At 36.2% G+C, this 16,580-nt stretch overlaps 1 protein-coding gene across 1 annotated transcript; it reads right to left on the bottom strand.

The window, feature by feature from the left end:
- Positions 1-9,363, bottom strand: LOC145770512 (uncharacterized). Its single transcript, XM_082582181.1, has 12 exons — positions 9,249-9,363; positions 8,772-8,893; positions 8,187-8,321; positions 7,739-7,905; positions 6,981-7,092; positions 5,508-5,639; positions 4,947-5,086; positions 4,390-4,724; positions 3,966-4,078; positions 2,834-2,896; positions 1,909-2,027; positions 1-967 (listed from the first exon to the last, which is right to left on the bottom strand). The coding sequence occupies exons 1-12, from the start codon at positions 9,322-9,324 to the stop codon at positions 856-858; spliced, it is 1,626 nt and encodes a 541-aa protein (XP_082438307.1). The 5' UTR covers positions 9,325-9,363; the 3' UTR covers positions 1-855.
- Between the last annotated feature and the right edge of the window lie 7,217 nt (positions 9,364-16,580).

The raw sequence follows: 16,580 nt of genomic DNA, 5'->3' as shown, positions 1-16,580 counted from the left end.
AAACTTTCCACGATTTTAAAAAGAACCACATGTTTAAAGCACTACAAACTACCGCCCTGGTAGTGTCATGAGAATAAGGCAATCGCTGCGAGCCTTCATATCCCCTTCTCTAGATATCCTTGAGTATTAATAGTAGTTATTGTTTATGTCTGTTACATGTTTCAAGAAGTTTCAACGTGCAGTCGCATGTAGAAAAGTAGTTCCAGTAGTTTTCAAGATGAGCAGAGTGCTCCAACTGTAGAAATTCTCGTTATGGTCTTCTGTTTCAAGGTTGATTTCAATCAGTTTCGCAAAAAATAATCATGAAATCATCAAGGGGCATTAACCCAAAAACGCTGCAACCAAAAGATGCCCAGCTAACGGCACGTGATGAACTGAATCAAATCATGATTAGGAATATGAAATTAAACTACCACCACTACTGAACTGGTACCATGACCTTCAAGAAAAGAATCCTTGGTGCACTGAGAAAAACAATAAGTTACTGATTGTGGTTTAACGCTACACGCGTTGGGTTAAAATAAAAATCCTTTTCCTCTGAACTTCAATCCTTTTTTTCCAATACGAAAAACCTAATCAAACTTCCTTCGTCTTTTACAGCTCAGCAGCTTAAATTTACGCTTGTGCAATGCCAGATGTGACGTGTTGGGAGGCCAAAAGAAATCCTTCTATCCTGGGAGACCACAAAAGAAATCACGAAGTTGTTAAATCACAAAGTACTCTCCAAAATAGAAAATTAAACCCGTAACATAGCCTACAAATTAGCCTGCAGTAAGTTTCCACACATGACCCATAAGACGGCCATAGTCAGCAGCGTTATTTGATTTGTCTTATGTGGTAACAATCATGGTCTGTTCATTTGAAGCTTCTATGATCTTGTGTTTCCCTCAAGCAGCATTTCCTCAGAGAAATTAGACAATTTCTTCTACTACGCTGAGAAGATAAATGGGAAGAGAGATTTCGGTTCCTGAAAAGTAAAATAACTCATGAAATAACCAACTTTTCAAGTTATGTTTCTCGGCAGTCGAGTGTAGCAAGAATGGACAGTGATAAACACATGTTTCCCCCAAGAGACTGGGCTCCTTAGTATCGCACCAATACTACACTATGACTACTTTCAAGTTATGAAAGATCGCAGAAGTTTTATCAAACATTATATTCCAGTCTTATGAAGTTCTTCGTGTGCTGGGTGTGGATATCGAATCCACGCTAAATGCAACGATTTTGACGCAGGGCCGGTTACCGATATTGCCAGAGTGAAGTTTTCGGATTGTTGAAGTGTTGTTGCCGGGGAATGATTCCATTCACTAAGTGCCGCTGAATGGAGAGCAGTCCTGAAAATGCGTGGCTCAAGCGCACACCCCAAGAGTGGATCCAGCGCCGCGTAATCTTGAGCTGAACGCGTAACCACTGAGCTAACGGGGCGGGGTGTTTCCAGGCTTTTAACCCGTTCAGCAGCACAACCCACATTTTGAAATAAGGAGTTTTGAATAAATCTATAGAAATGTATTTTCTCGACAAACCAAATCGTATTGTGAGCATACCTAACCTATTCAATAATTCAACTGTGATAAAACGATCTTACAGATTGAATTAAACGATTAAAATGAGAAGTCTCTGTATTTAGAAGCAGCTTTCCGTCATCAAAATATCGGCAGAGGAAACATTAGCCTAATCTGGTAATGGCAGCTGCTAAATTAGTTGCTCAATTCGAAAAGCAAAATGGAAAGATTTTACTAAAAGATAGATTACAAACTTTCTACTCATTCACAATTTGAAACACCACTGACTACATCTCGTAGGATTCTCATCTCGTAGGATTCTCATCTCGTAGGATTTCATTACGTTGTTACAGCAGTTATCACTTTTCACGGCACCATTTAGCAAATCACAATCTATCCACTTTACCTTTTTATCAGACCCATAAGATTTTTCACCGAGCAATTTTCTCTATTTCTCTCCCTGATTCCAACAGCAGCTCCAAACTTGCAACATCTCAAGAGAGATTTGAGATTAAGGGGTTTCACCTAAAACAAGACGCAGACTCGTGGCTGAAAATCTATAACTTTATGTACGGTAACAGATTGAGTTTCGCTTTTACCAGGAGGATCGCAGCTTATTCCACAAGTGCAGATACTGTAGCCTATAACGATCTGTTTCAGCCTGATACAGTTGGTTCGCTGTTGTAACCACAGCAGGGGGTGTGGCGTCAGGTTAAAATATACGATTGCGACTCCTCGATTGATACCTGGCTGACTCCGGCTTAAGTGTTGCCAGATTTTTCTTAACTTTGTAATTTTTTTAAATTTCATTTCACTTAAGTTGTGATCGAAATTGAAACAGCGAGCATAAAAACTGACAAAAGCAAACACTTCTATTTTTTCTGGTCAAGTTTTAGAGTGCAATACAGAGAACAATTAAGAAACAATATTTTGAAAAGGTATAGCCAAAAAACATTTATTGTTTTGTGTGATGCCGGAGTCGGAGTCGCACTTTTTTTAGGAACTCCGACTTCGGACACACCAAAATTATTCCGACTCCGACGTTCTCCACACTCCTGGTTGTATCAGTGGGTTTTCACAACACAATATCCTAATCTTGTGCAATGAGCTCAATTTGATATTTTCTATCGTTGTGAACTATACCTACCTTGTTTGAAGTATGCTTTGTACTTGTAGTGCAGTTTGCAGCAAATTCGTGGGCAAGCTTACTGAGGAAGGCCACTGATGACTGTTTTAAATCATTTCAATGATTAAATAATATTTTCAAAACATGAGGATGGAAGTCAAGTACGGTATTAATTACCATCATAAACTTAAAGCAAAAAACTTACTAAAACATTTTGTTTCCGTTTCCTCTTGGAAACTTCCACAGAAACCGTCTGGTTGACTTTGATCTAGCAATGTAATCTGAGTTAGAATGCTATTTTCCATACAATGATATAGGTTACTGCTTTTAATAATTCACGAGGCAGACAGTTTCAGTGCAGCTAGCCTATAAATGTAGGCGCATCACAGTGCATTGTAAGACATTAGAAGGGCCAATTGGCAATCAGACAATTTTTTTACGTCTCGCTACTACCTTGCTTTCAACAAAAAATTATAAGCTGCTCTATAACCAATTTCACTCCTCTTATATAACCCATAAAAAATACACTATTTTGTACATCAGAAAAAAAACGTAACCCTTCTAGTGTTGCAAGTAAGCCGAAAACAGATTATTATCGTACCATTAGTATCGCATCCTTATGACCTAAAAATCCCTAATTATAAGTAAGTGAGAGCAGAAAGCAGGAATAACCCAATGCGTTCACTCCCAGTGTTTTCCGCAGTTTGATCGAAAAAAAAACAAGGCGATTCTGCTAAACTTCATGCTGAGTTCGATTTTTCATATATTTCCCTAGAACATGAAAATGTTTCTACTTTCAAACTTTTGACCCAAACGATGTTTACATTTCCCATCTAGCGACACGCATTTTGAAAGGGGGTCAATAAATTCATAGATATTTTGTTACAAAACAAAACTTGGTGTTACGCAGGAATATGGAAAATTTTAAAACGATGCCAGACACAAACAGTTTAACTGTACAAGCCCAAGTAAAACATTATTTTGCTTGAGAATCAAAGATGAAGATGGACTTGGGTTTGGATTTACATCCTACCGGATTTGACTTAAGCGACCGGCTTCTGTCTATTAGCTACAGTAGCCTACTATAAGCTTCTTACTTTTAGACTTGTAGTAATGTTAGTTTATTGTCAGATTTAACCGAATTTGGATTTCACAATTTGCTTTTAATCTGAATTAATTTTAACTTGAATTTGAATTTTTTGTTGAGAACTAGAAGTGGATTTGCATTTTAAATTCTAAAATCCGTACGTCTTTGATGAGAATGTTAAACGAACTTGTTCGGAAGAATTTTTATGAGTCATCAAAGGAATTCTGTCTCCTTGATTACCACAACGTACCATTTGCTCCCTATCACGAAGTTGGTGCCTTTGGATGGTTGTTCGGCTCTGAAGGAAGCTTCCAGACGCATTGATCGCGATTGTCGTTTCGTTCACTTCCCTGCCAGGTACAGCTGTAAAACCACAAAATAAACCATAAGTTGTGTTGTGCAGGTTTACGACCACAAAAATGCAACTGGTAAATATCTGGAAACTACACATTGTACAAGTCGTCATCTTTTTCTTGTTCATCTTTTGCATAGATATTACTTGATTTAAATCAAAAATCTCACTAACATCCCCCTAAACGCATAGCTTTACTTGTAGCACCTTTATGCCATGCTTTATTCTTGAGATGATTGACATAAGTCTGTTTATTAAAAGTACCGTAGCCATTGAAGAACGAATAAAAAGTTTATTCGACTCAAAAGTTTAAACATCTTACGATTCGTCGTTGCAGTATTATCAACCTTCATCTCCGTTGTGGGTCTATCGCTGGGTGCGGTTGTGACGTCATTATCGTATTCATTGCTTGCTTCCTTCTCGTCTTCTGTTGCGTTTTCATCTTCCTGTGCAATGACGTCATTAATGACTTCAATTTCCATATTTTCTTCACTATCAGCTACTCCATTCAACTCCATAGCATTTGCTCGCGTGACGTCATCATATTCTTCGAGGGTGTCATCGAATTGACCGGTGACGTCATTGGCGATAATCTTTCTCTTGGCGTTGTCGTCGTCAGTTAAACTCGTAGTCAGATCAGAAGTGACGTCATTAGAGCTGAAAAACAAGGAGTTTCAAGACAAATTCACTTCTTTGTTCAAAGTGATATCACAGAGACACAAAATCACAGAAGTTCGAGCAGTGTATTTTCAATCATTAAATTAGATCCTTTTTTACATTGATTCAAGGTCTACAGACGTTAAATCAATGTAAAAGGGACTATTTTTCTGGCTGGGTTGCTTCTTTGAGTTACCGAATAAAGACCAATGACTCACTTACCCGGAGTCTGAGATGCTATCTTCACTGTTTTCCTCATGAGATATTATCGTCATCCTGAAGCAATCGTACATGTCTTGCCCGAACAGGTCGCAACAAAAGTGACTGTTTTCTGAGCAATATGCTTCGTGCAAATCAGATTTCTAAAATCAACTCGTGTAAGATAGAGCAATGCAATGCTGACTCAGCAAATGCTGAATGGATTTGGATAGCAATAACGATGCCAATAAAAGGTAGGATGAAAATATCTTAACCTAAACGGAATTCTTCTTCTTCTATTGCCTTGCCAGAACCAGGCATCGACAACGGAATCACTGATTGGTTTGTCACAGATTCAAGAACTTAAACAAACATGTTCACCAATACACTACGGAGAACTCTCGTGCTTAAAAGATGTTGATTAAAGAATTATACGTGAAATTTTGTTGAATCAGTTCCTTAAACTTTTAGTTCTGATCGCATTAAGTCTTCAAACACCAATACCCAAACATAGGCTAATGAATGGAATACATAGACACAACGTGTCACCCAGACTGTCATCAATTTACCAAAGTAATAGCTAACCTTAGTCATAAAACAATTTAAACGATCTTCTTTATTCAGCCGACAGCAATCAGGATTTCTTTGAGAACTTTCAAGTAAATATTCAGGGGGTTCATAGGCTGTCATAGAAATTGTGCCTACAGGCCCAGAATGCTGAAACGGAAAAAAATCAATAATGATATTTTAAAACATATACGGTTAGCCTACGGTATGTACTTGAAGAGTTAATTTCTGGTACAGAACTTAAATATTCCGAAGAAAATACCTCACTATACACAGTCCACTCTTTAGGTTTGGCCTACTTTATTCTGACTACAAGCTCATGAAAAACGTCAAAAGAAAAGAACTGCAGCTTCAAGCTAGGAAAAACATTCTTCTCGCAATATTTATGATAGCCTATGTATGCGAAAAAAAGTTGACTATTTCGTATTATTATCAGAAAAGATTGACGGTGTGGGCAGTTTTAGTTGAAAAACTCAAAACTTCTGTTCAGAAATTGCTTTTCAGCAAACTTAGTTTGTTAATTTAGCACCAGCTGTGTATGGGGCCTGGTCTGATCAAAAACAATCAATCAATCATTTTATTTTTCGTCATTAACGCGTCCGGGACGAAAAAGATACTAACTACAAAAATCGATATAAACCTACCAGCACGTTAACGAACGGGAAAAGGTGGCAAAACCTTGAAAGGTTTAAAACGTGCCTGAATGAAAAATTATGTAGTAGGTTATATATCAGTAGTTAGCACGGCCACAAAACTCAAAAAACAAATAAACGTTCGTCATGCTGCTAAAATAAATCCTCCGACACAAGCATTGGTGTAAAATAAAGCTAGAACGTATTTAAAACAGTGAATTATTAGTTAAATAACGTTTAATGCTTCTCAGCTAGGGTGTATAGACTTCAAAGAAGTCCGTGATGCGTTTCAGTCAATGCTTTTTTGTTTAAATTTCAGCACCAAAATTTTAGTAGCCTACTGTATTTTATAATGCTGTTGGTATGCAGTTTTTGAGAATTATTTTATAAAGTTTTCAGTCACTATCGCTTTTAGACGTTTAAAATACTTGGAAAAGAGTCTGAAGCTAAACAATTCTACTGCGTTCAATAAAAAAACTTTTCGTGTAGGCCACTATGTTTGATGTAAAAGAGAGCTTCATTCGTCGCCCGAACGTGGTTGGAAACTATACATACGCTTGGGACTTTAAGTTTAAAACATTAACTGTTTGAAGGTTTGACTTGGCAATAATATTTAATCTCAGCTGAAAGGTGAATACTTCAGGAAACAATAATCAAGTAATAGAAGCAATGCAGGTGGTTTGAAGCCAGAGAAAATGACTTTCACGAGCAATTGCTTGAAAGACTCCAACCTTTCATCCACAATTTCCTGTTCAAATGCGTCATAAGTATTCTATTTTGCAAAATAATCTCGGTTAAAGCTAAAAGATTTAGTAGTATTGGCCCGAGATTAGGATGCAATCAACACGATCTCGCTCACCGGAGGTTGATCATGAGATTGAGCCGTGACGTCACAAATGGAACGATCACGAAGAAACGCGAGCAGCCACTCCTGGTAGTTCGCTGACGTCATTTCAGTCAAGGTTATCTCACTATAAAAGTTTAACGATTAATAGTTGAAATATAAACGAAGTTAGAAAAATGTAATTTATAAATATATAAAGTAGGATACGGTATTTAAACTACAGACGGTTATAGATGATACAAATTGTTCACTATTCTTAACCCTAGAAAAGGAGCTAAAGTTCAAATTTGAGACCATGATTTTTCTTTCAATGTGAAAGCCTGGGCTGAAAAGTTATATAGATTCAATTTCTTTCAAGAAAGCAAGCCTGATCAAGGCATTTAAAATTCATATCACAAACTATGAGATATAGAGAACACATATTTCGAATGAAAACTTTGAGATGAAAGTAAGACTATTAGCGTAGAAATTGGCCTTACTGGTCAGTAGTAATAGTCTATGAAATCATTTTCAGCAAATCGCGACGTGGCAGTTTTAGTAAACAAAAAGCATGTATCTCGAAAAATTACTTAGAAATAAAATTTAATTGAACCAAACTGAGCGTATTGCAAGTTGCAATTTTTGTCTTTTACATCATCAGCTTGCAGCAAATCTAGCAACGTCACTGGATCTATCTTCGTCAAATTCAACATCCAAGTCAAAAAAATTCGTCTCTTTTGCATTGTTTTAACCTGTGATCAAAGATGGATTTTGTTGCCTTGGATGCACCTCACCTGTCGTCTACTGGTGGTGTAATCGGTGCGTTTATGACGTCATTGTAGTAGCGCTCAAAGCACAAATATCTTTGTGATGACAACGAGAAGCAGCAAGGATGAGCACGTGTGCCTGTGAGGTCACGCTGCAACTCTTTCGAGCAGTACGTGTTAATGACGTCACGTCTCTGCAATGACATCAAAGTCGAACCACGTTTTAGAGTTTTTGTTCAATTGTTTTATAATAAACACTGGACAATCTCACAAAACAAATTAAAAACACAATGAAAAGGAAGCATGGTATTTCTAATACTCGACGTAAAATCATTCGTAACTTTTTGTCCTCTTCAGGTGGATGTTTGGTATTGCATTGGCAGAAGCAGCAGGAAGAGGAGAATCAGGGGTTTTATTGCAATTTCAACGTAATTTAAGAAAAACAAACTTAGTTTGAATTTTTCAAAGTACTTACATGACCTTCTATGCACGAGTGCAAGGATACTAAAGGGAAGTCTAAGAGACAACAAGATCGCTTTGCTGACTCATAATGGAGTCGCGCAGTTGCTCTTTCGCTCAGCCAGCTCTGTCTCTTTACTCGCCTGTACACCTGAAGAAGAGGAAATGATGCCTTTTATCATCAGCATAAGCCTACGTCGTAGGTTACACAATGAGGAGCATAGTCCAAGAGTAGTGATTAATTTTTCTAATCAGACAGCTCGAATTATAATGGTTGGTTTCACGTAAAGTGTCATTCTGACAAGATATAACTACAAAACTTAGAAGGCTGCTTTTAAGCGTTCAGATAATGATAAATATAATACTTTGGCTAGCATTGGCTAGGTCATTGTGAAATAAATTTGCTCAACCCACACTTTGCAAACGTTGTAAAATTTTCGATTGTAGCATAGTTTATCATTGTTAGGGTAGATGAATCTGTATGCAAGTTAATTTTAAACTTATCTACTGTATACAGTAAAAGTGCTTATGCCAGATCAAAAGTGAGCCAATTTAAATTCTTTTTTTTTTTGTGTAATTTCAACACGATATTACAATCTACCTTGAAGGCTTGATATTGACATAATTTTTCTCTGTTGTCATCTGTTGTCAAAGGCAGTGGGAAGTCTTGGATCCAAGGAAGATTATCTTTAAAGTGGCTACTGCTTTTAGAATCCAATTCGTCTGAAAGTTAGAATAAATTTCATTAAAGATATTGCATTACAATAATCATTGTTAAGGATGTAAGCCTGCAAGATAGTAAATGCTGGGTTCAAGAAAATTACTATCAGCAACAGGTACACTGGTAGAAACCCAAAACGTTTGCCATCTGTCTTAGTTTCATAACTGTGCAGCACTGCGGCTGCAGATCTTTGGAACACTCCAGTACAAATTGTTTGCAACTTTTATACCAACACTGAAGTTTATGTTAAAAATATGAAGTAATTTAAAGATATCTCAAACCTAAATATTTATGAAATTATCATTTGTTATAAAATAAAGCTTTCTTACGTTCGACATAATTCAAAGCAAAACAAACCTGAAGTTGGTGATCCAGTTGCAACGGCAAACATGAGTGCCACTGCAAGAGATATTTTGCAAAGTGTAACATTCATGTTCACGCTACTTAGCCTACCCACTACACACTATTGACACCTGAACAAATCATTGAAAGCTAAAAGTAATCATGAGCACGACAAAAGTAACAGAAAAGGTCTCCAGTTCGAATCCTTGCGTACACTGGTTACAAGTGAGGTCTTAGCTGTGTGCACTCAGTAGCCTGCGCTTTTTAGTCCACCGTACTGATGGTAAACCAAATTTCATTGGTGTGCTACTCGAATAGTGGGTAACAATGTTTAAATGAAAAGTAGAAGCGCGTAACTTAAGACATGCATGTTCGTTATAAATGAAGGAATTTGGTTTTAGTAACTTTGTTGGTTTCGTTTTGCAAGTTTTTCGTAGGCTATTTCATGTCGTTAATTATGAAATATAAATTTCCATTTATACTGAATTCCTTCAAAAAAAAAAGAACAAACGCTGTAGCCACAGCCTACTTGCCAAACCAACATACTCATCGCTAAAATCAATTTTTACCTGATTGGTCACTAGCTACACTGTTCGTTGTAACCTACACTTGTACTATACCGGCTTTTTCATATCCTACTCGATCAAATAGCTTCAATGCCAGAACCACAGCCTACCCTACGATGTAAACGTAAAACAGATCGAACCAACCAAGGAACTGAAATCAACTGTCTCTAGGAGCAGAGCAATTGGCAATTGTCCGCTAATTCTGTCTTGTCAACATAAAAAGCACAACTAACGTTCAATGCAACTTCTTGTTGATTCAGCGTTACTAGACGAGAATTCAACTAAAAACTTTTTCCATTGATTTAACGTTAGACGGTGAATCAATGAAAAAACGACTGCCCAAACAGCTACAGCCTTCATTTTGTATTGATCCAACATGCATTAGTACAAACGTTGAATTAATGTAAAAAACGATTGATTTTTTGTATGGGACCTCTTGTTTCTCACATTAACGTTCGATTGCGTTTGAAAGCATTTCACGCATTCTTGTGCTTAGTGAGTGCTTCACAGCTGAGACCAGTGTCTGTCATGTATAATTTTGCACTGACTTTGTTATTTCGTGAAAGACTGGCAAAAAGTCGTTTTTACAAAGATTTTGAATCTTAATCATATTTTGAAAAGAAATGGTTTGATTGCTTAAATAAATAAATAGTTAATAAATAATAGTAATAATAAATAAATAGTTAAAAATAATGTGACATCTCATAGATTAGCCTTGATCGCATCGTCTCAGGCGCGAATCTAAGATTTTTTTTCGGGGGGGGCCAGAAAATTTGAAAATCAATTAATAAGAAAGAAAAAGCTAAACAGATATGAACAATGATACTACGACATATACGATATGCTATAAAATAGACATTAAAACAACCATTTTCATCAATTGTGATGCCGAGGGACTAATATCAGCTGTTTAGAAGCATATCAAACCATTTGATGCGGAAACATACAATTTCTACAATTTTTCACAAAATTTCGGGGGGGGGGCCCGGGCCCCCTGGGCCCCCCCCATAAATCCGCGCCTGCATCGTCTAACCCACTTTTTTAATCATAGAAAATTGTAAAGCTTTTCAATAAAATGTCTTTTGAAGCAAATTTCCAGGTCTTGATTTTGTTTCAAATTAATTTCTTAGCAAACAACTTTGTTTGTAGTCGCCTTTCATAAATGAAGTTTTATTCATATGTTTATTCTGTAGCCTGCTATAGATTATTTCACTGAATTTAGTCAAGCTTAAGATATTTTTGTTTGAAATATTTCATTTCGCTTACGTGCAAACGTTTTATTTTAGAAACAAAATCCCTTTTTAACAACTCTTAGACCTGTTATTATGTATTTGTTATTACTTACTCTTGCGGCATAGCACATAGACCAAACTAAGTGATCCTATTTCAATTTTAAGTTATTTTGCGTTTCTGTTTGATGTTTCCAAACAGATCATTTTCTAACCTTCGGAGATTTTCCTTATGCACTTCAATCTCTGATAAATGCAGGCACAGTGCACTCTGCCAAACAATATTGAACATCTACTAATGACTGAACGTTTCCGTGGCTAAAACTAGAGACGCTGTTACAACATCATTGTCGGGAGGCAGAAGAAAATTAAAGGATTGACATTAATATTGACTCGATCTCTCCAGGGATTAATTAACCTTCCTCTCATTGCATTCACGTAACTTTTGTTTTGCTTTTATTTCCAACCTTTTCAACACTGCAGTACGATATTTTGCCCTGGTGGCTCATTAGCCTATGCTTAAAAAAAAAATACGATCAAGCAATGCTAGTAATCTCGAGGTGTGCGCTGAAGCAACACATTTAAAAACTGCTGATTGCTCAGGTAAATCTTGGTCATAGATTTAACAATGAAAAATATAGGCTAAGGGCCTATCACATAGTGGTAAGGAAAAAGCAAGTAGGCCTATGGCTTACGAAAACGGGAGAATAAAAAGAGAGACTAACATTTTAGAAAGTGATCTTTTATTCTCTCATTTTCGTAAACCATAACTCGTTTTTCCTTACCGCCCATGGTTTTCATTTTAAATCTATGACAATGTTCGATGTTTTATCGACTGCTCACCATTTAGTGGCACCTAGCGGATAGATATATTTTTGGTGATCGCCTGATCGGTCTGCATCAGTGGTTTAAAGCGGAACTAACAAAATTAAACTTCCAAAAAGCTTTCTCAGGCCATGGATGACGATTCCCGCCATCAATCAATCACATGCCAACAAAGCAGTGGTTTGCCTGTAAGCAAACAAAAGTTGCTTAAAGCAAAATTTAATTGCAAAATTTTTAACGTTGTTATAAATTTTGCAATTCTCTACATAAAGCTTTAATGTCCTCTGACACTTTGTACAAATCAAAAGTTTTTAAACACAGCAATGATATGCTCCACCTGTCATGCTAAATTGTCTTCTGGCTAAATTTACGCCGCAGCTGTTAGTGGTAAAAAGTGTAAGTAATTTATTTTTTGTGTATGTATATTTTTTCGGTTTGTTCATTCAAATATGGCATAGAGCATTCTTGTCGATTGCAAATAAATAAATGATAATAAATGATTGGGCAACATGAAATAAATGAATTGGACACATAGACATCTTATTATAACTAGACTGCGCTTCTCGTATTTCGATTGAAGAAATTGAAAAAAGGCGTCGGCCATTGTTAGTGTCTCAAACTCGCGTGAAAGCTGCGCTGTTAACGATAACATTTCTGAGCTGGTTGCGCTTCTGCAGAAAACTAACTTGTTAACTATAATTTAGAACTTTGGTGTAATAGAGGTTTTATTCATCCATGAAATGAATAAAAGCATGTGTTAAATTGCACAGAATTATACATACAGTCTATAATATAAAGCAAAAACACTGCGATGCGAGAGCACGTATAGGCTACGATACACTGAATTCATCATTTCCAGCAGTTCAGCAGAACTCTTATTCAATTTGGCGTTACAGCTGAGCTGATGATTAGCCTATTGTAAAAATAGCAACAAACAGTTTATTACATCAAACCTAAGCGAATGATACGCTAACTTATATTATAGCGGCTTTAATGTATAGCTCAACAAAATCAAAACAAATTAAATATTCACCAATACTGATGTGATGTCGAAAGGAAGTGGTTTATTGGTGTTTCGCTCTTCTTAGAGCACATCAGACAGACTCAGGTTTCGAACCCAGACCTCCTGGTGTCTACAGCCAGACAAGTCTGATATTTTAACTACTCGGCCCCCCAATGTTCCATGTCTCAATGGTGGCAGATTAGGATTATGTCTGCTTAAACCCCTCTACTCGACAGAGCTTATGCGATCTCATAGTAGCCTATATACCCAATTAAAATTCACAATATGTCACTCTACAAATAATTTTATTTATTCGGAGTTATGTTTATGCGTCTTGCATAGCCTACAAGTCGCAATGCACATAGGCCTAAGCGTCTGCCTTCATTAAGCAGATACAAAATACAAGGTAGGCTATAGGCTATTTGAAAACTGGAACTAAATTCAAAAATAGCCTATCATTGGCCAACAGTGCGCATAATCATAATAATAATAGTCGTGTTTTTATTTAAGCCCATTGCGGCAGTTAACTTTTCGTACGTCTTTCAAATGATTGCCTTGTTCAAATGCTTTGGAAATGCCTTAAAACGAGTGGGGACAGCGTTGTCTCGTAAAGTCACTCGCTCACCACAGCGATACATGAACTCTTCCTTGAAATGATCAGAACAAATAAATGTGTGTTTAGAAGGTGTCCAATTGGCACGCTTGACGTTCGCAATCCATAATTTTCTTCGTTCTTCATTGGTTGGAAATCTAAGCAACGTAAAATAGCATGATACGTTATAGGCTAATGTAGTAGCTAGGCTATATACTGAAAGCCCGATTTCACATTTGTTTTGTTTTTTTATAAAACGCCACAATTTTTGTCCAAAATATAACAAAAAAATCACAAAAATCTCCGCCTAGAAGGAAAAGAAATTAGTCAGTGTCAGTCCGAGGATAAAGATTCAAAACCAACCAACCAGTGTTATCGTTACAATACTAGTATTTTCTATTTTCTCATAGCTCGCTAAAAGTATCACAATATTTTCATACCTGTGAAATGAACGCGGAAATGTTTTCTTCGCAATTGATTCTTCATCCTCGCTGCATTCACTGCTACTCCTTTTATCATCTGAATTGTATTTTCTTCGTTTGCTACATCCATATGCACAGCACGCCATATCTAAAGTCCAGGGGTTTAAGGTTTTTATTAAAATTTTATTAACCCCAAAATGTGAAACACCAATTTTTGAACTAGCGTTTTTTTAGAATGAATAGATTTTTGAATTTGAAACGTAAGAATTATCGTAATTGTCATACTATACTATAGGCCTACTATATTATATGTAAAACTTGTTTGTGCGGAGGTATATAAAGCACTTTCAAAATAAAAAAAAAGCAAGCAATTACGTAATTTAAAATTAACAAATTCCAACAATATGTTTGCGATTGTAGAACAGCAAAGGTGAAATCATATAAACATTTCGTCATAGAGGTGAATTGCGGAGATATTTATTAGTTGTTATTTCACAGCAACTTGAAACTGAAGCTATTTCTAAAGTTATTGTTGACGAAATCACACGAATTTACGTCATAATGCAACGTTTTGCTACAACGGAGAAAATCGAAAGCCATCAATCTCTATTGAACAGAATCCTGGTAAAAGCTGCGGTTGTGTTGTTGCATAGAAAACTATTTGTTTTGTCATTTATTTGTTCACAACAACTGAGTTTTTTAAGAAACGCAAATACTATGGGAGAATTACATTTTATATAAAGTTAAGTTGTGTTCAGTCGTGTTCTCATTGCTTTAAGAATTGGCGCTCCAGTTGTTTCAGGAACGAGGAGGCGACTGATTCTTAACTAATTAATTCATCTACTTCTACTTGTTTTAAAGTATCAGGTTTGGTGGCCGTGCTTAACTACTGTATATTTATCGATTCATATACCGCAATATTAAATCCTTTCATGCACGTCTTAAACCATTATGGTTTTGCCACCTTTTCCTTTTGTTGGTTTTGTTCCTGTATTTCTTTTTCACAATATCATTTCTTTTGCATTCTGACACGGAAAAATAAATTGAATTGAATTCAAAACAATGAAAATTCATTACGGGTCCCTACAAAAGCATTGGCAAACGCGCGCAATAGGTAGCCTACAGTCCAGGGCTTCTCAAACTTTTTTGCTCTGCGACCCCATTTTGAAAAATATATTTCTATGCGACCCCATTTATTTATTTATTTATTTATTTACATCAGACTCAACATGGTCCATTTTACACTCAAACATAAAATGTAGAAACAAAGCAGATACTCAACTCCGAAGAGCTGAGTTGCATTGTACCACATACAAAGATTGATAGTAACAGTCTGTTGGCATTATTTCATAAATTCATTGATTGGAAAACAAGTTACATCGTGTTACAAACTGGTATAATTTTTACGAATGAGAGCTTGAAAAGTTGTGGAGAGCTGAGTTGCATTGTACCACATACAAAGATTGATAGTAACAGTCTGTTGGCATTATTTCATTAATTCATTGATTGGAAAACAAGTTACATCGTGTTACAAACTGGTATAATTTTTACGAATGAGAGCTTGAAAAGTTGTGGTATTGTTATCAACGAATGCAGAGGTGATGCTGCGTCGTCTCCGCAGATTAAACAACATTCTGCAACAATTATTGTATCCAACACGTAAGCGATTACTACTGGATGAAAGGTAGTTGCACCATAGTTGACAGGCATATAAAGGCATACAATAGGAACGAAACAACACATTTTTAACAGCAATCGAACATTTGGAAAACCTTGCTTTTAACATGTTTCCAGCACAATACAACGACCGTAATTGTCGTTTCGTGTCTTCATCATCGGATAGCAAGTCGTTAATTATTACTCCTAAATATTTCACTAGGTCTCAAAGCAGATACGTTTTTCATTTAAATATATGATCGGATTAAAGTCAAGTTTCAACATCTTGGATTTAAATAAAACACCAACAGTTTTGTTGCAATTAAAGTTTTGTTGCATTATGGGGACATCCACGTTAATGACATTAAAACGGATCATTTTGATCATTATATTTTCTTTCTGACTTATCAATTGTTTTCTTTGTGCTTGCAATTGTTACCGCATGAATCTACGAAACCTAACCACTGATCCATAGACAATTAATCTTGTAACTGGTTCCTTCAGAAACTAGTTGATAAGCTACTCTGAAATCATAATGCGAGCGTTAAGGTTACTTTTGGTCAGCACGTTACAGCAACGATAGCGTAACAATGCATCAATTGTTACGATTGATTATATTTTATCGTTTGACAGTTCGCACCGACGGTTGCGCTCAATTGACATCATGGCAAGACTACAACCCACCGGCACTAGAATTTCATTACGACCCCAAAATTTCATTACGCGACCCCATTTGGGGTCGCGACCCATAGTTTGAGAAGCCCTGGCCTACACTAATAATGGCTGACGTCTGAACCTGCTTTCTTCAAAAATCGTAAACGAGAGAAGTGACGATGCGCGGTCTAGTTATAATAAGATGTCGACAACATAAAATTAGGCAACAACAGCGCAAATAAATGATAATAATAATTTGGCAACATAAAATTTTTTTGTCAAATAAAGTATTACCAGATAAAAAAATTTTAGTTCAGTTTTATTTTCATTTACTGTATCCCTGTATCATCATTAATAATTTGGAGAAATTTTAAGATCGTTGAGAAAAAATTATACCAAA

The sequence above is a fragment of the Aplidium turbinatum genome, chromosome 5, assembly GCF_918807975.1.
Source record: "Aplidium turbinatum chromosome 5, kaAplTurb1.1, whole genome shotgun sequence".
NCBI lineage: Eukaryota > Metazoa > Chordata > Ascidiacea > Aplousobranchia > Polyclinidae > Aplidium > Aplidium turbinatum.
This window is presented reverse-complemented; position numbering and strand designations above follow the sequence as displayed.

Excerpts from the sequence above, each read along its gene's own strand:
- LOC145770512 (XM_082582181.1), bottom strand. The coding sequence starts at position 9,324 with ATGAATGTTACACTTTGCAAAATATCTCTTGCAGTGGCACTCATGTTT. Across the intron at positions 8,322-8,771 it reads GTCAATATCAAGCCTTCAAG|GTGTACAGGCGAGTAAAGAG; the intron begins GTAGATTGTAAT and ends CCTCTTCTTCAG. Across the intron at positions 5,087-5,507 it reads TAAATTGTTTTATGACTAAG|AAATCTGATTTGCACGAAGC; the intron begins GTTAGCTATTAC and ends AGTTGATTTTAG.